Source organism: Equus caballus, chromosome 8 (assembly GCF_041296265.1).
Source record: "Equus caballus isolate H_3958 breed thoroughbred chromosome 8, TB-T2T, whole genome shotgun sequence".
Taxonomy (NCBI): Eukaryota; Metazoa; Chordata; class Mammalia; order Perissodactyla; family Equidae; genus Equus; species Equus caballus.
This window is the reverse complement of record NC_091691.1, coordinates 77595641-77619011: the sequence shown is the minus strand read 5'-3', so window position 1 is coordinate 77619011 and position 23371 is coordinate 77595641. Positions and strand designations below refer to the sequence as shown.

The 23371-nt window shown below is 39.6% G+C and overlaps 1 protein-coding gene across 4 annotated transcripts in view; it reads right to left on the bottom strand.

Moving 5' to 3' along the window:
• Positions 1–17525, bottom strand: part of ME2 (malic enzyme 2) — a 55348-nt gene extending 37823 nt beyond the window's left edge. For 2 of the 4 annotated variants that reach the window (XR_011441531.1, XM_023647819.2), the window contains exons 1-3: positions 16943–17498; positions 15981–16083; positions 10135–10254 (exon numbers count right to left, since the gene is read on the bottom strand). Coding sequence is in view for 2 of the 4 variants with exons in the window: in XM_023647819.2 (XP_023503587.1) it covers positions 10135–10242 (108 nt within the window). In the remaining 2 variants the exon portion in view is untranslated. Of the gene's footprint in view, positions 1–10134; positions 10255–15980; positions 16084–16942 lie in introns of all 4 variants that reach the window. The other 2 variants (XR_002809961.2, XM_023647818.2) reach the window with 2 other exon arrangements.
• Positions 17526–23371: the final 5846 nt, after the last annotated feature.

Sequence of the window (23371 nt, the reverse complement as noted above, 5' to 3'; positions counted from 1 at the left end):
GGGAACCGATAGTATTTCCATACCATGAAATACCATATCATTTGACATATGTCTCTAAGTGTGTAGTAGAAAGATCTCCCAACACAGTTCAGGAAAAACAGCAAGTTGCAAATCAAAATACACTCACTGTTAATGGATATGTTTAGAAAACCCTCATAAAGTACATATTATACACAGATGCATTAGTACATTAGAAAGGAAATCAAGAGAACACAGTTTGAAAGAACACAGACCAAGCTGGTAACAGAGGCTACCCCTACCAGAAAGGAGTGGAAGAAATGATACTTAAGAAAAAATTAAGCTATGCCATAAGAAAATCTTTTTCAATTTCTGGTATTCAGTTGTGGGCTAAATTCTTTGTATTAAAATGATGTCTGTGAAAATGCCAGGGTAAGGACTTCCAAACATCTTTTCCTCCATAAAAGGAACAAGAACACTGGCAAAATGACTACAATCAACTTCAGAATTTTGGAAATTAACCAAAGCCTTCAGCAATCGGAGAGCATTTATTCAAGAAAAACAGCTGAATTTCAGTAAGAATAGCACGCTTCACAGCATTTGAACTTGCCTTATTCCTATTCTCCCCTCCCTAGCTCCACAGCAGCCTTGAAAACAGCAATTTGAGTGAAACAACCACTTTGAAAATTAGCCTGGCAGCCACTGGAGAGGGCAGAAGGGGTTGGAGATTCTTCTAAAAAGCCCCATATCCAGAGAATTGTCATTATTTGACCTGTCTGGTGGTTCCCTGGAAGACCCCACTTGCAAGGCTATCTTTATTTGACCTGACTTGGAGCTCACCCAGTGTGACCAGCCTTTCCCCCAGAAGAGCCTGTTGAAAACAATCAGAGGTAATTATTTTACATGGCAGCTCCCTAAGGCAGTGGTTAACAGCTGAGGCAAACAATAGGCTAACCAAAAAGCTGAAAAGGAAAAGCTGAGGAATGAGATGTCCCGGGCGGGCAGGGGAAGGGAAGGGGGTGTGCAGGGGCGGGCAGCGTTGAAAGGCTCTAATATACTCCTGAGACTCTAGAAGGCCAGGTGCATGAGTTGTAGGCAAGTCCAGGACAGACTTGAGAAGCCCTAAGGCTCCCACCTCTGGCTAACCTTGAGGCTCTGTACAAACAAGAAGTGAAAGCTGATTCATAGTTGTAAACTGCCTGGCTGAGTGCTGCAGGCACGCCCCAACATGTAAACAGAGCCAGAGGACGGGAGACTCATTGGTTCTAAGTATTTAAGTCTCTGTCTAATCACTAGCTGACCACTAAGCAAACAAAGCAGAGACTTCAGTGGGCATGTAAAGACTTTAAAGAATTTATTCAGAAATGTCACTAAATAAACAGCAGCAAGACAACAAACCCTAGTAGGGGGATCTAATTTCCAGAGCAGCCACATTATTTAAAATGTCCAGTTTTCAACAAAAAATTATGAGGCATGCAAAAAAACAAAGTCTAGCTCATACACAGGAAAAAATGGTGGTTAATAGAAACTGCCCCCGAGGAAGCCCAAACACTATATTTACTAGACAAAGACCTTAAATTAGTTATTTTAAATATATTCAAAGAACTAAAGGACACCATGTCTAAAGAACTAAAGGGAAGTATGAGAATGATATCTCACTAGAGAATATCAATAAAGAGATAGAAATCATAAAAAGGAACCACACAGAAATTTTGGAGTTGAAAGTAAAATAACTGAAATTAAAAATTCACTAAAGGGGCTCAACAACAGACTCAAGTAGGTGGAAGAAAGAACACCTTAAAGGCAGGTCTATTGAGATCATCCAGTCTGAGAAAAGGAAAGAAAAAACAATACATAAATACGAACAGAACCTCAGAGACCTGTGGGACACCATCAACAGTGCCAACATAGGCATAATGGGAGTCCCAGAAGGGGAGGAGAGAAAAGGACAGAAGAATATTTGAAGAAATAATGGCCAGAAATTTCTCAAATTTGATGAGAAACACTAATCCACACATCCAAGAAGCTCAAGAGCTCCAGTCAGGAAAAACTCAAAGAGATCTACACCTAGACACATCATATTCAAACTGTCAAAAGCCAAAGACAAAAGGAGAAATTTGCAAGCAGAGAGCAGTGACTCATCACGGTACACTAACCCTCAAAAAGACTAACAGCTAATTTCCTATCAGGAACTGGGGACGTCATGAGGCAGTGAGATGACATTTTCAAAGTGCAGATAAAAAACCTGTCAACCAAGAATTTCTAAACGTTACAAAACCATCCTTCAAAAATGAAGGAGGAATTACAACATTCCCAGATAAACAAAAACAGAGAACTCATTGCTAGCAGACCTATCCCATAAGAAATACCAAAGAGAGCCCCTCAGGCTGAAATAAAAGAGAGTAGACAGTAACTCAAATCTACATAAAGAAATAAAAACGTGGGTAAGATAAAACTATATGAGTAAATATAAAAGAGAGTATAAATATATTCTGTGTGTAGCTTTTTTTTCTCCTACCTGATTTAAAAGACAAATACATAAAGCAATAATTATAAATCTGTGTTGACGGTCACAAAATGTATAAAGATGTAATTTGTATGACAAAGCAGCACATAAGGGGGGGGTGGGCTATACAGGAACAAAGTTTTTGTGTACTACTGAAATTAAGTTGGTACCAACCTGGACTAGATTGTTATAAAGATGGTAATTGTAATCCCCAGGGCAAACAACTAAGAAAATAACTCAGAAATAGGCAATAAAAGAAATGATAAAGGAAATAAAATGGTACACTGGAAAATATCTATTTAATACAAAGGAATGGAGCAGTGGAGGAACAGAGGAACAAAAGAAGACATAGGCATTTAGAAAACAAATTGCAAAATGGCAGACATAAATTGTACCTTATCAGTCATTACATTAATCTAAATGGATTAAACTCTACAATTAAAAGGCAGGTATTGGCAGAATGGATACAGTAACATGATCCAATTATATGCTGTCTACAAGAGACACGCTTTGATTCACACACAAATAGGTGGAGAGCAAAAGGATGGAAAAAGATATACCATGTAAACAGTAACCAAGAGAGCTAGAGCAGCTATATTAACAGACAAAACAGACTTTGAAACATTGTTACTAGAGACTGACATTTTATAATAATGGAAGAGTCAATCCATTAAAAAGATATAACAATTATTAACATATATACATCTAACAAAAGAGGCCCGGAATATAGGAAGCAAAAACTGACAGAATTGAAGGGAGAAAGACAATTCAAAAAGCTGGAGACTCCAATACATCACTTTCAATAATGGAGAAAAAAACAAGACAGAAAATCAACAAGGAAACAGAAGCCTCGAGCGACACTATGAAGCAACCAGACCTAACAGACACCTACAGAGCGCTCCTCTCAACAGCAGCAGGATACACGTTCTTCTCAAGTGCACACAGAATGTTCTCCAGGACAGACTGTACGTTGGGCCAAAAAACAAGTCTCAATAAATTTAAAAGGATTTAAATCATCCAAAGTATGATCTCTAACCACAGTGCAATGAGATTAGCAATCAATAATAGAAGGAAAATTGGGGAATTCACAAATATTTGGATATTAAATGACACAATCCTAAATAACCAATTGGTCAAAGAAGCAATTACAAAGGAAATTAGAAGATACTCTGAGATGAATTAAAACACATATCGAAATTTATGAGATGCAGTGAAAACAATGCTTAGAGGGAAATTTATAGTTACACATGCCCATATGAAAAAAGCAGGGAGATTTCAGAACGGTAACGTAACTTTCCACATCTTAAAACACTAGGAGGCGAAAAAAAGCAAATTAAACCTGAAGCAAGAAGGAATGAAGGAAATAATAAACATTAAAGTGAAAATAAATAAAATAGAGGGGCCGGCCCAGTGGCGCAGCAGTTAAGTGCGCATGTTCCGCTTCAGGGGCCCGGGGTTCACTGGTTCAGATCCCGGGTGCAGCCATGGCACCACTTGGCAAGCCATGCTGTGGTAGGCGTCCCACATATAAAGTAGAGGAAGATGGGCACAGATGTTAGCTCAGGGCCACTCCTCCTCAGCAAAAAGAGGAGGATTGGCGGCAGTTAGCTCAGGGCTAGTCTGCCTCAAAGAAAAGAAAAGAAAAGAAATAAAATAGAAAAAACAATTGGAAAAAAATCAATGAAACCAAAAGCTGGTTCTTTGAAAAGATGTACAAAATTGATAAAACCTTTAGCTGGACTGAAAAAGAAAAAAAGGGAGAAGACTCAAATCACTAAATCCTGTGTGTCATAGGTTTCTCCCTGTAAGATTTTATCTAAGGCTGGGAAATTATCAAGGAGATAAAACCAAAACTGTTGCTCTTCCTTTTTCCAACTCTAGTAAAAGGCTAAAGTGAAAAAGTAAAATTTATGTTTAAATGAACTATATAGTTCAATTAAAATTACTTTACCTATCCTATTGCCAAAGATAAATGAGTTGGCTATACAAGGTTTCACTACCTATCTCCTGTTTAGACTGAAGGGACACTCAAAAGCATTTTATTTATAGTGCAGGGTAGAAGTTAAAATGATTATTAAAGAAATAATTTTATGTATTAAGTATGGTAATAGTTGATGAAATTCTTAAATTTGCTAGCCTGCTGTTAATAAGTGAAGCAAGCCTGCAAAGACAACTAAAATTGCTTTAAAATGAATGCTTTGATTAGTTCCTTAACAGTCAGCAAAAACAGTCTTCCTTTCATCTGCCCTTCTCCTACTCTCTCCATTTCCTGATGCCACCTGTCCCACCAGGCCTGCAATTCTCTCATCTCTGCAGCAGCAATGCCTCCTCAGTTTACAGAGCAGAAGTGTGCCTCGTTCAGCCGATCCTGAAAGATCCTGAGCTATTTTCTTTAGACACGTGCTGTTGCTCCACATAAGCCAATATTGATAAAAATCCCTTAAATAGACTCTTGAATGTGCAGGTAAGCATGCTGGGGGGAAATAAAGGCCCCTTCTATTTCTTTCTCTTCAAGTGCAGTCAGAATAAAATCCACTAGAGATTGGGAAACTACCAAATACTTATTTATAAAACTGATAAGGTGACTAAGTGACTAATGATTTATAAGGTCAAAATTGGAAAAAACAATAGTCAACAATAGGGCCATGGCTAAATAATAAAACATCACCCAAACGGAATAACTCACATTTACATAGTATTTCAGTGCCTAAAATAGCTTTGTAATTTTTCTTTTTTTCTGTATAGCACTGCAGATGAAAAAATTGGGATCCAAAGAGGTTGTCTCCACACTGAAGATTAAACAGCCAGTAAGGGGTCAAGCTAGGACTCTCATGAGTCTTCGTGATTCCATATGTATCTACTAAACTATTATACAGCCATATATCATAAGGCTTATGAAGCATCATGGAGATTATTTATAATATACTCTTCTCAGTGGTAAAATGGCATACAAAATTGAATGCTACAATCTTAATAGTAAGTATACTTTTAAGAGGATCATGGCAAAATAAAAATAGACGATATATTGTGGTGGTAGGAATGTGATTTTTTCTTTCTTTTATAGTCATAATATTATTTGTGTAAATAAGAATCACAGGAAAAATCCAAATTAGTTTATCTATTAGGGAACTAACCACGGGAGGTTAAAATAAAAACAAACAAAACCCTCAGAGAATAAGAACCATAAAACCAGAGCTCCAGATACAAAACTCAAGCAAGTCATCAAATCTTTTAGGGCTTAAATTTCCTAATCCACAAAGCGAAGGGGTTATTAATTCTCTTCTTCAACACTCTTCTTCCCAATATGTTAATGATTTACATTGGCATTTACCATTTATTTAGCTCTTTTAGCTCTAGCAATCTATGGTACGTTATTCTAAATAGTTCCTTAGGAATATTCAAATTTGGCTGAAATAAATTTGAATCTCTCGTAATATGTCTCCACAATCTTCCACCTTGAAAAAAATATTTGATTTGAAAGAGAGATTCACTAATATTATGGAGGAAACAGGAAAATAAAAAATTCAGATGGCAGGAGGGCTTTGAAAATTGCTAGTTGATATGAACAGCATTCAATTTCTTTTGAATTTCAGAAGGGCTCTGATACCTTTGATACCCACATCACTTCATCAATAAAAACGTTTGCTTCTCTTCCCAAAGCAGCCATTCCACAGGTCGGAAGAATTGGAAGAAAGTGAAAAGAGTTGGCAGTGGGGGCTACAGAGTTCAGAGCTGGCCCAGCTTTAATCAAGCAACTGCTTACAGTTTTAGTCGTAATCATAAGAACTCGTAGTCTGAATACTCCCCAGATTTTCTGTTTGAGAAAGTGTCCTAAGGAAGCATTATTAAAATGTAAAGTATCATTTCTAAGTACCTCTAAAAGCTTTAAATCTGCACCAAAAATAAGTATCTAATTAATTTACTATACACTTTCTCATTCCTCTATGATTCAACCAAATATTTGTTTATTGGTACTCATTTTATACTTTAAAGCACATTTTAGCTAAATCTTTAGGTCTTGTATAAGCTAAACAGGACATATATCCTGAGAGTTACAGAAATAATCCGAGACTAAAACAACCCTTCAGATACTTTAATACTGATCTGGATTTGTGATGAGAAACAGAGGAGATAGAAGGCAACTGATTCAGAAGATAGAATCCATTGATACAACGCATTCCCTTAACTTCAATACGATTAGGCACTGTGCAGCCAGCTCCTCACAAGTATAAGGTAGTCCTGGAACATTCAAATGCTTCTTTAGATTCCTGAAAATGTGTTAAATAAGATGAAATAGCACTGAAAGGGGCAAACTCTAGCTAAGTGGCAAGGTCTGTTCATGAAAAACCCATAATTATTCACATCAGATGCTCTAAGTAGCTTATGTTGCTTTGGTATAGGAACTGGGTCTTATAACTCGATACACAAATTAGAAATAAAAATACACTCATCAACTGAAAAACTTTAAATGTAATTTAAAATTATTCATACTTAAAAAATATATACATAACTTAATTAAGACTTTGTAAGAGGAAATAGGCTCAAGGAAAACACACAAAAACCACAAGGAAACACACAAGTCAGCACACTGGAAGAAGAGCTGTGAATAAGGCTAGTTCCTATCTTATTTTGCAAAAGTAGTTGACACAACTAAAGAATCCAAACATCTTTTCTGGAAACAAAACTCGTGCTTCACTATCTGCACTAACCAGCATCATCAACTACCTCAGGCTTTTTCTGTGCCTTCATCCATCCATCCATCTATCCATCATTACTAGGGTTCTATGTGTGCTGAGTACAATGGTAAGGTGTTGAGGATCTAGAAATAAGACATGATCCTTAGCCTCAAGTGGGTCATAGTCTCATGGAGGAGTTAGATAATTCCAATAGAGAATGATACATAGTAATAATAGCGGTAAGCACAAGAACGCTAAAAGAACACACAGGAGGAGTAACCCATCCAGTGTGGTGGGGAAGCAGGGGAGAAGAGTCAGCGAAAACTTCCTAGGGGAAAGGATGCGGAGCTGAGTTTCAAAAGCCTATTAGAAAAGTTAGCCAAATGAGCATGGGGAGAAAGGAGAAATCCAATTTGACACTTGTACAGTCCTTTGAACGTTTCAAAATGCTGTATTATCTACATTATTTAAGTGAGAACAGGGAGGCCTAGAGAGGTTAAAGGATTTGCCAAAGTTTCACGGCTAGCAAGTGGCAGAGCACAAATCAGCACCTCACATCCTGCTCATAATCTAGCAAAATGTCCAATCCTTTAAAGGAGAAGGACTTAAAAAACTTTTCATAAACAATTTCATATTCATGCCAGAATAGGCAAATCCACAGGAACAGAAAACAGACTAGTGGTTGCCAGGGGCTGAGGAGGGGACAGGGGAAATGAGGACTGACTGCTTACTAGGCATTGGGTTTCCATGTCGGGTAATGAAAAACTCTGGAACTAGATAGTGTGATGGATGCACAAGACTGAATGTACTTAACGTCACTGAGTTGTACACTTTTAAAGGGTTAAAACTGTAAATTGTAGGGGGCCAGCCCGGTGGTGCAGCAGTTAAGTGCGCATGTTCCGCTTCGGCAGCCCGCGGTTCACCAGTTCAGATCCCGGGTGTGGACATGGCACTGCTTGGCAAGCCATGCTGGGGTAGGCATCCCACATATAAAGTAGAGGAAGATGGGCACAGATGTTAGCTCAGGGCCAGTCTTCCTCAGCAAAAAAAAAAAGAGGAGGATTGGCAGCAGATGTTAGCTCAAGGGCTAATCTTCCTCAAAAAAAAAAAATTGTAAACTGTGCATTATATTTGCTTTACCATAATAAAAAAAGTTTTACAGGTATACCTTTAGTAGACAGTGATTACAGAAATACATTTAAAAAGATTAAGAATTCAGTACTGCCTTTAGTTACTATTTTAGTAATCATAGCAGCAACATACTCTTAAAACAGTATTTATAAATATGTGAAAAATTATTAATTTAGTCCACAATGTTTGAAGCACAAACCTGATTTCTTTACATGGTAAGTCCCCAAGGAGTCCATGACCCTCAAATTGGGAATCACTTCCTTCTTAAACAAACAAATACAACCAAAATCTCTTCCTGATGCTTAAGGGATTTTCAGAAGTGGTCCTTCAATAGGGTAACCATACAGATGTTATCCAACCTTAGAGATTTCAGGCCAGAGTGTTAGATTTTTTCTTTATAGAAGTACTGTAATACATTTTAGGCTATCCTCCCCTTTAAAATTCACTTGCTGCTTAAGGTACTTTATAAATTTCTTATAACCCCCCCCCAAGTAGGTTTTAAATAGTTTCTATAAGGATAAAAATAAAATAAAACCATATTTATCAAATGTTTACTATACCCATGAAACTGTAAAAAGATACAAAGAAATTTTGAATGGTCCTTGCCCAAAAGGAAGCTGAAATATAAATTCATGAAAACCTAAATGCTATCAGTTATTTCAAGGACAGCTTAAGACATGAAAAGATGCACAAAGCAACATGTATCGATTACTTGCCATAGGAACAGAAAGATAAAAACTGCTACAGGGTTTCAGAGAAGGGAGCGATTATTCCAGCCCAGGGTGGTGTGAAAAGGCCCTATGGCAGAACTGGATTTTGAATGAGCTGCATCTTGAAGAGCAAGCAAGATTTGGGGAGATGAGGCAAAAACAAGAGAGGATTACAATATCCCTCATTAAGCTTCATTTAATTCACTAACTGCTTGCTGAATTCTCATGCGGTGCCAGCTACCAAAAATGCAAAGATAAGGTGCTGTGTGTGACCCTTGGTCAAATTCCCCTTTGTAGGCCTGAAACCCCTCAAAACATATCACAGTTAATGATTTCCCTCCCATAATGGGGAACAGATGAGATTAGCAAATTTTTTATGACTATTGTTTTAAAATAAATCACATCCTCGTCTGAATGTACCTTTCCCAAAAGGTAAATTTCATATACAGCATATACAGAAATAAACCCAATGTACCCTTCCTGTAAGAAATCGCTTTCCAGAATTACTTAATATTTAATATTGCCACTAAAAAATAGAAGGACTTGCCCGCTGTACCCAGCTTGGATAAGGAACAAAGGCAGAACTAGGTCTCAATATTGCCCATCATTTCTGGCCCAAGAGTACAGAAAGGGTCAGGGGTGACTCTCCTTTGAAGCAGTAGTGTGATTAATGGGCAAAATCACTTGTGTGCAATGATTTGTGTCCAAAAAGTTGGGTGGAGGTGGGGTGGGGGTGGACATTAGATAACATTTCACTTTACAATTTTGACCCCATCCTCCAAGGGCCCAAGTGACTGCTCCAGGATGAACACCTGATTCAAGCTGGGTCAATCTAAATATTCCACATCTGGCCAAAAGTCCTGGCCAGATGTTATTCTTGGGATTTTTATTTTTGAGATAGAACTAGGAAATAAAGTCAATCCTTTTCTGGTGGTAGAAGTTGTAGAGGGTGAAATTTGGGAGATATAAAGCAGTCATGATTCTTGCCAATGTGGAAAAAACTGAAAAAAAGTTCACGCAGTAAAAGTAAATACCTCTGAATAGTTCTTGTATAAAGCTACAAAACACAAAAATTTCATTCTTTATCAGTCTAAGATATAACAAACCTTTACCAGGAAGAGAGAAAATGTATGTTAGTATTAGTGTTACTGACCTTGTTTGTTCTCGGGTTCAACATAAGCGGCTTGCCTTTCTCTTTCGTGTGAACAGGACGACATGCTAGAGTACAGGGAGCAGCAACTATTCTCAACCGAGACAACATCTCTTCCTTCACCTGGGAAAAGCAAAGCAATTAAACCACTGATGAGAAGCATATCACAGAACTGCATGCACAGCGGCTATCAGTTTTCAAAAGCAGATTTAGAAAGCTTAACTTTCCACATGTGAAAAGGCTTTTTCAAAATACATTTGTTTCTACAGGTTCTAATGACCATAAAAAGGTAACAATAAGGTGAAGGCAAAGACTGACTTTTCCTGACACCACTTTAAGTCTTTGGATAACAATCATTGCTACTCTTTACGTATTACCTATTACAGTGTGCTAAACATTTACCCTTTTTCTAATACACAAGAGTGGGGCAAGGTATGTATCTTTCACTTATGACAGAAAGAAAGTGAGATGTTAAGAAACAAGGTAACAGCTAGTAAAGAGACAAGTGAGTTCCATGTAAGCGAGTGTGGGAGTTTAGCTTGAAGGTGGAAAAGTGAGTAACAGGAAAGCCTGGAGCATACACATTCAGAAGAAAAGAAGCTATGCAGATTCTTAATCTAGACTTAGAATTTTATTTTATTTTATTTTTTTAGGAAGACTGGCCCTGAGCTAACATCCGTGACCATCTTCCTCTACTCTGTAACGGGGGACGCCTACAACAGCATGGCTTCATACACAGTGCATAGGTCTGCACCCGAGATCCAAACCTGCAAACCCCGGGCAGCCGAAGCCGAGCATGCGAACTTAACTGCTGCGCCACCGGGCCGGCCCCTAGACTTAGAATTTTTATATCCTAAGATATTCAATGTTTAAATTTAATGTACTAAAACTTTTTTGTTTTTAGAAAACCTGTTCTTTAATATAAAAAAAATCATGCAAATTAGCTAGAAAACATGTTTTTGTCCTTTCACATCCATCACAAACATATGGGAATTCTTCAAAATGGAAAACTCTACATAACACAGTCATGCACTGGATAACGACATTTCAGTTAATGATGGTGGCCCCATAAGATTAGTACCATATAGCCTAGATGTGTAGTAGGCTATATCATCTAGTTTATATAAGTACACTCTGATGTTCGCACAACGACGAAATCACCTAGCAATGTATTTCTCAGAAAGCATCCCTGTTAAGCGACACCTGACTGTACATTAAACCTTAAATATTTACTGATAGGAATATAATAGATCTGTATATCAATTCTCCTACCAAATAACAATTTGCAATGCCCATTTATTTCTTTAATCATTACAAATTATCATGCAGTAAGTTTTTTTTTAACAGAATTTCTATTTGCTGAGAAATTCATCCTCTGTATATGGGGGTGTAGCAAAACCATCTGCACTGGGATTTTTTAAAGTTGATTTTTATAGGGGCAAAATTCACATAACATAAATTTAACCATTTTAAAGTGAACAATTCAAAGGGATTTAGAAAATCCATGTTGTGCAATGACCACCTCTATCTAGTTCCGAAACATCTGCATCATCCCAGAAGGAAATATGGTACCCAACAGGCAGTTTGCCCCCTCCCCCACTGCCTGCAACCACCAATCTGCTTTCTGTCTTTATGAATTTACCTATTCTGAATATTTCACAAAAATGTGGTACTACATATGGCCACAAAACCCAGAAATCTGTATGATCATAAGAACATCAAGAATCACATGAGACGGGGAAGGGGGTTGGGGACAGGACAGGTGTTGCTTAAGGGTACAAACCTGCAATGAGCTGTAAGTCCTAGAGATCTAATGTACCGTATAGTGAATATAGACAATAGTATTGTATTATAATCATCAAACTTGGTGAGAGACTAGAACTTAGTTATTCTAACCACTAAAAAGAAATAATTATGTAACATGACAGAGGTACTAATTCTCGCTACAATGGCAATCAGATTATAATATATAAATGTATCTAACATGTACGTCTTAAATTTACACGTTATATGTCAAATAGATTTCAATAATAATAATAATGATAATAAAGAATAATGAGAGACATACCACAAAATAACTGATTTGTGGTTTTTGGTTATCTTCCAAAACGTTCATGTCATAAAAGAGAAACACTAAGGAACTATTGCCAATTTAAAGAAGACTAAACACATGTGACACCTAAATGCAAAACCTGATTTAAAAAAATGCTATAAAGGACATTATTGGGAAAATTGGCAAATTTAGAAGATATACTGTGGCTTACATAAAAGTACTGTGCAATTTTAAATTTTGTGAACCTGATAACCACATGTAAGAGAGATACTTGTTCTGAAAATACACAGTGAAATATTAAGGGACCAAAAGGTATGATGTGTGCAATCGAGGCTTTCAAATTATTTCAAAATAAATTGTATTATTATTATTATTTTGGGTGAGGAAGATTGGCCCTGAGCTAACACTTGTGCCAGTCTTTCTCTATGTTTGTATGTGGGCCACCGCCACAGCATGGCTTGATGAGCAGTGTATAGTTCCACGCCTGGGATCTGAACCCGTGAACGCCGGGTCGCTGAAGCACAGTGCACAAACTTAACCACTATGACACTGGGCGAGGCCCCAAAATAAATTTTAAATGGTAGTATTGATCATATGTTTATGTGGTTCTTCCAGGAGAGATAGCATTATTTATCACAATTAAAACTTTGGTAACAAAAGATTGGTTTAGGGGCCAGCCTGGTGGCATAGTGGTTGGGTTCGTGTGCTCCACTTTGGTGGCCTGGGGTTCACAGGTTTGGATCCTGGGCATGGACCATACACCACTTGTCAAGCCATGCTGTGGCAGCATCCCATATACAAAATAGAGGAAGACTGGCAGAGATGTTAGCTCAGGGACAATCTTCCTCACACACACAAAAAAAGGTTGGTTTAGTATTGCAGTATATTGGTGAGGCAGGCAAACCTAAAATAGTATGGAATACTTTTTATTTTAAATCAAAGACAATCTGAAAAAAATTACATTTTGTAATCAGTACTTGTAACATAGTAAGAAATATGTTTGGTTTTTGTCCTCAGTTCCTGGTACAGAGCTCCTAAAAATCCTCGGAATTTCCTGAGTGATAGAAGTATCTTTTGTTATTCACAATCGAGTTGCTTGAGAGTTTCTTGGATATTAACACATGTTTCTTGTTTCTACTCCGAGTGCGTCACTCACACTGCCTTGCCCTGGGAGGCAGTGGAACCTACTCTCCGGGTGGTGTTTAAAAATGGCTTAGGACTGAAACTGTCCGGCCACTGGCTGCTGGAGACTACCCTACTTGGGGGTAGAAAGGAGAAGGTCAATGCACTCAAGACCAAAATTAGAGAGAGGTCATCACTTGGTGCAACAAGCACAAGCTCTGCAGTCAGACAGACTTGAGTTTGAATCTGGACTTAGCTAATTACCAGTTTGCAATCAGTTGTGTGACCCAGGCATTCCCAAACGGTCTCTGAATTGGTGTTAGTCTGGGACATGCTTTTCACTGGTCTGTGACCAAATTGGAAAAACCAGGACAATGTAATATAGTTTTTCATAATACTAAATTTACTGTCTTTGTTTTCATGTTGCAATTATGATCTTCCTACCTTTTGGTGATTAAAATGTCCTTTCTTTCATAAAAGGATGGGGATGGTAGATGGTAGTTTTTAAAAAGGTTCTTAACCTTGACAGAATTCAAAGCTGCTGATCTTATGTCTGGTCCAAGTTGCCACCCTGTGTGCACACTTTTTTTTATAACTTGCTCATGAAGTCCAAAAGTCTGGGAACCACCGACTCAGAAGTCTCACTTTTCTCCTCGATAAAACAGGGCAGGGGAAATTCTATACTGCAGAGATGTGACTAGTAATGAGCCCTTAGAGCTTTATCATCATCATAAATACCTTGACTACTTGACTTAAAGGGTTATTCAATAAAATCCATATCCAGGCAGTCTAACAGGGTGGTCAAAGGCAAGCTCTGGAATCAAACTGCTGGATTTAAATCCTGGCTTTGCCATTGCTAGCTCTGTGATCTTCAGCAAGTCAGAGTAAACCACAATCTCCTTGAGCTGCGGTCTTCTCATCACTCAAACGGGGATGATAAACAACAGGACCTACGACACAGGGCCGTTTTAAGATTTAAATTAGATAATCCACGTAAGATGCTTATCACAGTGCCCTCTAAATGCTGTCTAAATGCTAGTTATCTAAGCATTATTGTCATCAGTAGTAACAGACTAAGGTGGTCAGAAAGTGCCTTCTAAATGCCTGTTAGTTTCTGCATCAACATCTTCCAAGGTGAAATCCACGTTAAGAGGCCATGAGGATAATCATGGTTAATATTTATTTAAACTATTTCAAAATAAATTTCTAGGTCAAGAATGAGAATCTGGATGACATAAGGATCCAGGCAACATTAAATGTCATCCTAAACAATATCTACAGAACCAATATAATATTTTTCATTACTTTTGAAATTTGTAAATATTGATCAAAGGAGGTATAATATGCAGCCATCTAATCAAAATGGTGACTTTCAAATAAAATAGTTACCTTTTTATAAAGCCAAATGTAGAGTAATTTTGATATTTAGTGTGAATTTTGTCCTCTAACATTGTTCCTCAGTAAACCACCATACGTTTTAGTGTTATTTACGTTTTAAAATGTGGCTGTTAAGTCTGTCTGAAATTCCACCAACATAAATCAGAATTTATTTTACTTTAACTTAATACAAAATTGAATATAGTTTAGAATAGCTTAGTTTTATATGAAATTAAATACAAGGTATGCATGAACAGTACTACATAGGAGTTAATTTACAAAAGAAATTCTCAAATGGTAAATGAGTTCCTTTATGAATTTTTGAATGTGTTTTCATAATAAATATATTAAAAGACAAAAACATTATACACAGTCACCTTCTAAGCCGTAAGTAATTCTTTCTCAGAAATAACTACTGACCAAGAGTGTTTTAATTCTCAAGAGAATGAAGAACTTCTACAAAAGCATAGCCCAACATTTTCCAGTAACATATGATAAAGGTAATATCAGCATTTCTGGCCTCCATGCCTAACTTTTAATTAAGTTTTTATGACTACCTCAAAAGGGTCAGATACAGGTTATAAATCAGTGCTCAAAGCGGAGTATTTAAAGGTCGAATACAATAAGATGACAGAGATCAACTTTTTTCTGTATTTCTGCAAACCATGTAACAGCAACATGTAACTGAACTATAATAGTCACGCAATAGAGATACATATACTGTAGTGTGTGTATATATACATACATGGATATGGATACATGGGGGTGAGGGGGGTGACTGTTTCTTCTCTAACTTCCAGAACGCTTGGCCACTAAAGATCAAAATTTATGAGTACAGGGGCCCAACGGTGGTGCAGTGGTTAAGTGTGCACGTTCTGCTTCAGTGGCCCTGGGTTCACTGGTTTGTATCCCGGGTGCGGACATGGCACCGCTTGGCAAGCCATGCTGGGGTAGGCATCCCACATATAAAGTAGAGGAAGATGGACACGAATGTTAGCTCAGGGCCAGTCTTCCTTAGCAAAAAAAAAAAAAGAGGAGGATTGGCAGCACAGGTTAGCTCAGGGCTAATCTTCCTCAGGAAAAAAAATCCCAAACTTATGAGTACACCATTGCAATTATTAGCAACTGAACAATGCTTAAGGAGCATACAAGGTGAAGAGGGGGTGGAGGCTAATAAATCAGATTGCCTGAGTTTGAATCTAGGCTTTGCCACTTAAAACCTGTGATTTTGGGCAAGTGACTTAATCTTCCCAAGCCTTAGTTTCTTCATTTGTAAACTGGAGATAACAGTACCAACCTCAAAGCACTATTTTGAGATCATCCATGTAGAGCACACTGCCCGACTCATAATTAATAATTAACACGTGCTTCCATTGTTGTCATTAAGAAGAATTGCAACACTAAAAGAAATAAGATGCTATTAACTGCTTTGCTTAGAAGTGATTGCCACAAGCATTATTCAAACAGATATGAGATAACACGTTTTGTAAAGAAGCACTTCTGTTGAGATTTGTTATTTTGATTATGCTTCCTACCAAAAGGCAACATAAGTTTTCTAGAATTATCTTCAGAACCAAGAAAGAAAGTCAAATCCAGGACCACAAATATAACACCGCACAAGCAGAGATGGTTATCACCAACGTCAAGGAACCACCTGCCAATTCTGGTCCACAGATGCCATCTCATATGAATGGACAGAATCCTAGAACTTTCTAGCTTGCAACAAACTTCCTCTAAAACGAGGAACTAACGAACGCACACACCCACACCGCCCAACTCCTGTCATTAATTCATCGTTGCAGAAAAAGAGATCTACTGATAAAGGAGCTTCGAGCCACACAATCGGTCTTCAAGGGGCGCGGGAGGCGAGGGAAGAAGAGATGCCGGGATTCTGGAGCCCAAAGGGCCTCACTCCAGGGCGGGAGGGGGACGCCCTGGGACCAGCGAGCCGAGAACCCGGGAAGTCGAGCCCCGAAACCGGGCGCCGGGGAAGAGCCGCGGACGGTCGAACTGGGGGTCGCCGCGACCTGACCGCTCCGCTGGCCCCCAGCCCTGACTCAGGGAGCCCCTTCCCTTCACCCCGGCCCCCATCCTCCACACCGGGACCCTGCCGGCCGCACACACGGAAGCCGGCGGCGGGGCCGCGCTCGGCTCCCCGAAACAGCGGGAGGAGGCCGGCGCCCGCTCCTCTCCCGGAGCTCCCGCCCGGCCCGCCGCGCAGGCCGCCCGCAGCAGCGCGCCCCTCACCCGGAGCCTTACCCGACGTCTCGCCCCGCGACAGGTGGTGCTGCCGGCGGAGAGGCCGCGGCCTGGCCGCCCACCCGGGCGATGCTCAGCTCCGGCCGGGCCCGGCCCTCCCCTTCCCCGAGCTTCCTGGAGCCCGCGCCAGCTCAGGGTGGGACCGGCGTGACCGGGCGGACACCACCGAGGAAGCTAAGCAAGCGGCGTAGTGAGGACAGGGCGCCGGGAGGAGAGCCGGTGCGGCCCCATGGGCGGAGACTGACGGGAGCGCGGACCAATGCGGAGGCAGGAAGCCAGTCCCGGGGGCGGGGCTCTGCCTCGAGGCTCCGCGGCTCGCGCGCTGAGGTTCCTGCCCTGCAGGACCTTCCTCCGTCTGGTTCCTGGAGGTTACTTGTTTTGAGGGCGGGCGCGCGCCCCTGTGGACGCGATCCCGAGGAATGTGAGAGGGGCCGTGGAGAGTAGAAGGGGTCCGCAGATACAGGCGACGTCTGTCGCTCCACGAACAGAGCTGAGACCGGCTCACCGGGGACCTCGCATCCCCGGGATTGGCGGGGCTTTTGGGGGTGATGGCAGCGCGTTCGCGCGAGAAGAGGCTCTGCGCAGGCGCGGGTGGGGTTGGGGGATGTTGGTGGGTACCAGTCGCCCAGGCAGGAGGAGGCGAGAGGAAGGCTGGGAGTTTGGGTCCATCCTGGATAGCCAGTGGAGGCAAGAGAAGGATGGAGGGGGAGATTTAGGAGCTGGATACAGGATAGGAGAATGGAGAAGAAGAGGGAGGATCCAGGAAATGCGAGGCTTCCGCGCTTTAGGAACAGTTATGTTTCTGAGCTGTTTTTGTTTGCGTGTCTAAGACTCGTTCTTCTGCAAAGTTCTGTGCCACTCTCCACAGCTGCTGGCACAGTTATTGGCCCGCGGGGAATTTACTAATGATCCCTACCGTCACAGTCACCATAAATAGATTTTCAATGTTCCTTCTCAGAAAAGCACTGGAATGCTAACCTGTCATCTTGAAAGCAGCAGAGACCATACCTTAATACATCTATACTTATCCACAGTTATGATATTGAAGGATATTTCTTCACTCTTATATCAGAAATGTTATCACCAAAAATTCTTTACTGCAATTGAGTTTGTGTGCTCTTAAAGTATGGTGGTGATGATTTTAAAATAAAGATGTAAAGGATAAAAAAGAGGCAAGGCAGATGAAATAAGAAAATTGAAAATGATGGAAATGTAAGATAGTGAAAATTGAGTGAAAGCAGAGAAAAGTAAATTGTCTCCTCCTAAACTCTTTGACAGTTGTGTAAAATCTGGAACAACTGTGCCACTGGGAGCATTGAAGGGTGGGGCATTCTTGGGAACAGTGTAGTTACATGATAAATGATAGGTATGGCTGCTATTGTAACAACTGCAGTAAAAGAGGGACTATAAATAAGTATGACCTAAAATAACCCTGCTGGACAGAAATTGTCAAGATGCAGCAAGTTTAATGACGGAAACTTCAAAAATTACAAGTGTCATTATAAATGCTTCATTCGTGGAGGTAAAATTCTTTTGTCTTTGAAAGACAGTTTGCCCTCCATTAGAATAATCCCAGGTTGGAGGGTTGTAGAGAGCTATCATGGATGGGACTTATTTTGGTTAAACTGAGGTCAATTCATTCCTTATTCAATGAAATATCTGTTAATGTCGAGGAGGCAGATGCTGCTATTTGGCTCGTTCACCCCAGTTAACTTCTTGGTCACTTGGGTGATTGGCCTGAGGTTTCCTATCTAATGCAGAAACATGTGGCTATTAGCACTTGAAACGTGGCTGGTCTAAATTGAGATACTGAGTTTGAAAACAGTGCAAAAAGAGAATATAAAATATCTCAGCCTTTAAAATATTGGTTGCATATCAAAATAATATTTTGAGTTGAATGAAATATATTATTAAAATTTATTTCGTTTCTTTCTTTTTACTTTTTTAATGTGACTACTGGAAAATTTAAAATTACATGTATAGCTCCTATTTATGGCTTGCATTGTATTTCAGTTGGACAGTGCTGATCTAAGAGGACCTGCTAGAATCACATACATAGAAACTGTTGGGTGGGGCTTCTGGAAAGCCGTTTTTAAAAGAATAGACTCAAATGGCATGTGCCTTTCTTTTTTTTGCTTCATCCCACATTGAGCCACATTCAGCTTTGGTTCCTTCCCCCATACTTCTTGTTTGTTGAAATGGCCTCTGTGTAAATCAACTCAAATAGGGTTTTCTGTTTGAGGCTAAAAATAATTAATAGTTACTACAGTTACTGCTACAATTAAAATGCACAAAAATCTGTTCTCCCTGTCATACTATCTTAATTTGCACTTCTTTCTTTAGACTGGCTCACATCTCCCATCAGGTCAAAGTGAGGGTATCAGATCTAAAGTAGTGGTAGTAGTAATGACAATTATACCGCTTTGATTTTGTGTGCCCTCGACCTACTATATTAGATCAGACCTTTAAATTCATTTAAAAAAATTCTATACTTAAAATCTGTCTACACACTCACATTATTTCTAGAGACCTAGAGTTGTATGTGATTCCCCTCGGCCTTTTAAACATTTGTGAGACATCTTAGTGTCTCACTATAACTATTCCTGAACCAAAATAGCATCACTTACAGATGAAATAGCTCAATTCAGGCAAGAATGTTGGACAGATAGAGGCTAAAAGGTAAATTCAAAAGAGCACAATATTTTTCAAAGGTTAAGAGGATTATTGTGTTTAAGTATGTGAATGACTTCCCACATGTCTGTTTTCAATCTTGCAGAAAACTCACCATCAGTTGCAGAGTGATGACCATTTTATTTAACCCAGGAGTTGTGTCCTTTCGTGTAGTTCTTGCCTATAGGAACCAGCAGACGGACACTTGTGGAGGTTTTAGGTTTTAGGTCTGTGTCAATGATTACTCATGTTTTCCAGTTACATTTGTTTTTTCCTTATGCTTTCGTTGTTCAGATCCAGAATATAATATATGTAATATGTCACCAAGTACCAGTTACATAAAAGGAACGTGTTAGTTGCTGTATTACCTTTCCAGTATGCATGGACAGTCATCCTTTGGTTTCTGAGGGGGATTGGTTCCAGCGCCCCCTGAGGATACCCGAAGCCACAGATGTTCAAGTCTCTTCTATAAAATGGCATAGTATTTGCATATACCCTGCGCACATCCTTCCTTGTGCTTTAAGTCATTTCTAGGTTATTTATAATACCTACTACACTGTAAATGCTTTGTAGATAGTTGTTATACTGTATTGTTTAGGGAATAATGACAAGAAAAAAGTCTGTACATGTTCAGTACAGAGGCAACCGTTGCAGGCCTGTCCACCGACATCAGTGGAATGCGAGGATGCGGAACTGGGGATGTGGAGGGGCAACTGTATGTGTTTTGACGAAGAGGACTTTCTTGTTCAAACTTGTCTTCTTTTAGGTTTTCGACTTTCCAGATGTTCCTTGAGAGAATGAAAGAACCTCTGTTAAATGTAGGGTTCTTTCTAATAAATGGAGTTAGAACTTGACAATCCTTGACTAGAAATAAGGCCGAACAAGAAATACAACTCCAAGCAGAGTATAGATTATCCACTGATTACACATCCCATTTATGGATAATCTGGGAATGATAGAAGGAAGATCACTGAGATTCCTGTGGGCATGTCTGTAAGTGTAGGGGAGTATATTTGCAAACTATCTGGACAAATGCCTCAGTTCTTCAATAGTTTTTTGTTTTTGTTTTGTGTTTGCTTATGTATTTATTTTGTTAAAGATTTTAGATTTTATTTTTCCTTTTTCTCCCCAAAGCCTCCCAGTACATAGTTGCGTATATATTTTTTCAGTTGTGGATCCTTCTAGTTGTGGCATGTGGGATGCCGCCTCAGCGTGGCCTGATGAGCAGTGCCATATCCATGCCCAGGATTCGAATGGGCGAAACCCTGGGCTGCCGAAGTGGAGCACGCGAACTTAACTACTCGGCCACAGGGCCGGCCCCTGCTTATTTATTTATATTGAAGGAAAGAGCACACTTTAGGAGTTTGGAATACTTGAGTTCTAGCACTATCTCTCAAATTCTGTTGAAAAGTCACTTAAAGGGCTGGCCCAGTGGCATGGTGGTTAAGTTTGCACGCTCCACTTCAGTGGCCCAGGGTTCGTGGTTTCAGATCCTGGGGCAGACCTACGTATAGCTCATCAAGCCATGCTGTGGCAGCATCCCACATACAAAATAGAGGAAGATTGGCACAGATGTTAGCTCAGTGACCATCTGCCTCAAGCAAAAAGAGGAAGATTGGTAACAGATGTTACCTCAGGGCCAATCTTCCTCGCCAAAAACAAGCTAACAAACAAACAAAAAAAGAAAAGTCACTCAACGTCTTTCTCCTGTCAAGTGAACACAAACTTTCCCTACCTATCTCAAAGGTCACTGAAAGGAGGAAATATGATGAAAAATATGCAAGGGCTTCGTAAAATTAAAAGGATACAAATGCAAACAAACTATTCTCATTCAGGTTCCCTGCCTGGCATGTAGATCATGTTTAATAAATCATAATTACCATTCACTTTGCACTCATTATTTGCTAAGTATTGCTCTAAGGTTTCTCATGAATATATTAAAATCATTTAATTGTCTGAACAACACTATGATGTAGGTATAATTATTATCCCCATTTTACGTATGGGAAAATTGAGGACTTAGAGATTGATTTGCCCAAAGGTACCACTAATAAGTGGAAAAGGGAGACAAACTATGCTGTAAAAACTCTGAATATTTTTATGTACGTACAGTTCAAGGTTTTGGAAAGACCAGAAAGAGCATTTGGAACATTATGCTACCCCAACCCCCAACTTGGGAAATGGGAAGGCTCTCCCCACTTAAGCTGTCTATTACAATCTCCTTCATAACTTAAGGACAAATTCTAATCTCACCTCTTCAGTGAAGCCTTGTGTAATAGTATGTAAATGCACATTGGAATTATTTAGGAGCTTCTAAAAAAAATTGATGCCTACTCTATACCAGTTAAATAAGAATCTTCTGATATGAGAGTCCAGCATCCATGTTTCTTAATAATTCTCCTCTATTTCTTTTTTATATGCTTCTCATACAGTATAAGCTCTGTGAGAGAGGGGATTGTTTCTCCCCCTATTCCTCCCGTCCTCACATATGATTAATGTTTAATTAATGAGCAGGTGTAGAAATGTTCACATCTTCCTTGTCCTAATGAAGGACTTCTCAAGGTGTGGTTCTGGATCATCATCATCGTCATCATCATCATCATCATTATCACCTGGGAGATTGTTAGAAATGCAAATTCCACTGAATCAAACTCTGGGCTTGGGGCCCATCCATCTGTGTTTTGACAAGCCCTCCAGGTGATTTGGATACATGCTCAAGTTTAAGAACCATCGTCTGATACCATGCATTGGTCAAGCAATCCTCAGAATGTAATTTGTGTGTGTGTGTGTGTGTGTGTGTAAAATTTCCTACCGAGAAGAGCTGATTGGGAAACAGGCATGAAAAAGACACAATACTTGCCCTCAGGGAGTCCACATTATAATGTGGAGACAAAGCATTTACTCATGTAAGTATAATTTAAAAAGCAGCATGTTATTACATATTTACAGGCAAAGTGACATGATCATGTTGTCTTGGGTTTGCTTTGAATTACTCTAGGGTAAAAAATGGGGATAGATGTGTCGACACAAATAATCAATAACCATCCTATAGATAACAAAGATAGAGTGATTTTTAATTGAGCCAAGGACTAGTCTGGAAGCACTCCCTTCCACAGGGAAGAAAGTACTCCAGGAAAGCATTTACAGCATGATTACACACCATTTCAGAACAAAGAACACACATCAAGCATGAAAGGAATACATCCCACCCCCCCCCAAACTCACACGGAGATGTTTTGCTGCAGTTTAGCACATACACAGCAGGGCAACTGGACCTTAGTTCTCTGAGAAGAAAACTGATCTTCAAAGAAGTACTGGCATCAGGGCTGGAGAGAGGAAGACATTACATTCCTATCTTTAAAGAGTGCATTCTTTGGGAGGATGTTTGAAGCAGATGTACAATGCATGTTAAATACTGCTTATTATAATACTTAAGCTAAATTTATTATAAGTGACAAAGAATTATGACGTTTCACTGGTTGCTGTGAGTGCAGAAATGACTGGATAAGTTATAAAACCTTAGCTGTGTGTGTGTGTGTGTGTGTGTGTGTGTGTATGTGTGAGGAAGATTGGCCTGAGCTAACATCTGTGCCAATCTTCCTCTATTTTGTATGTGGGATGCTCCCACAGCGTGGCTTGGTGAGTGGTGTGTAGGTCGTCACTCGGGATCCAAACCTGTGAAGCCCAGGCTACCGAAGCAGAGCACACAAACTTAACCACTCACTATACCACCGGGCCAGCCCCAAAACCTTAGTTTTT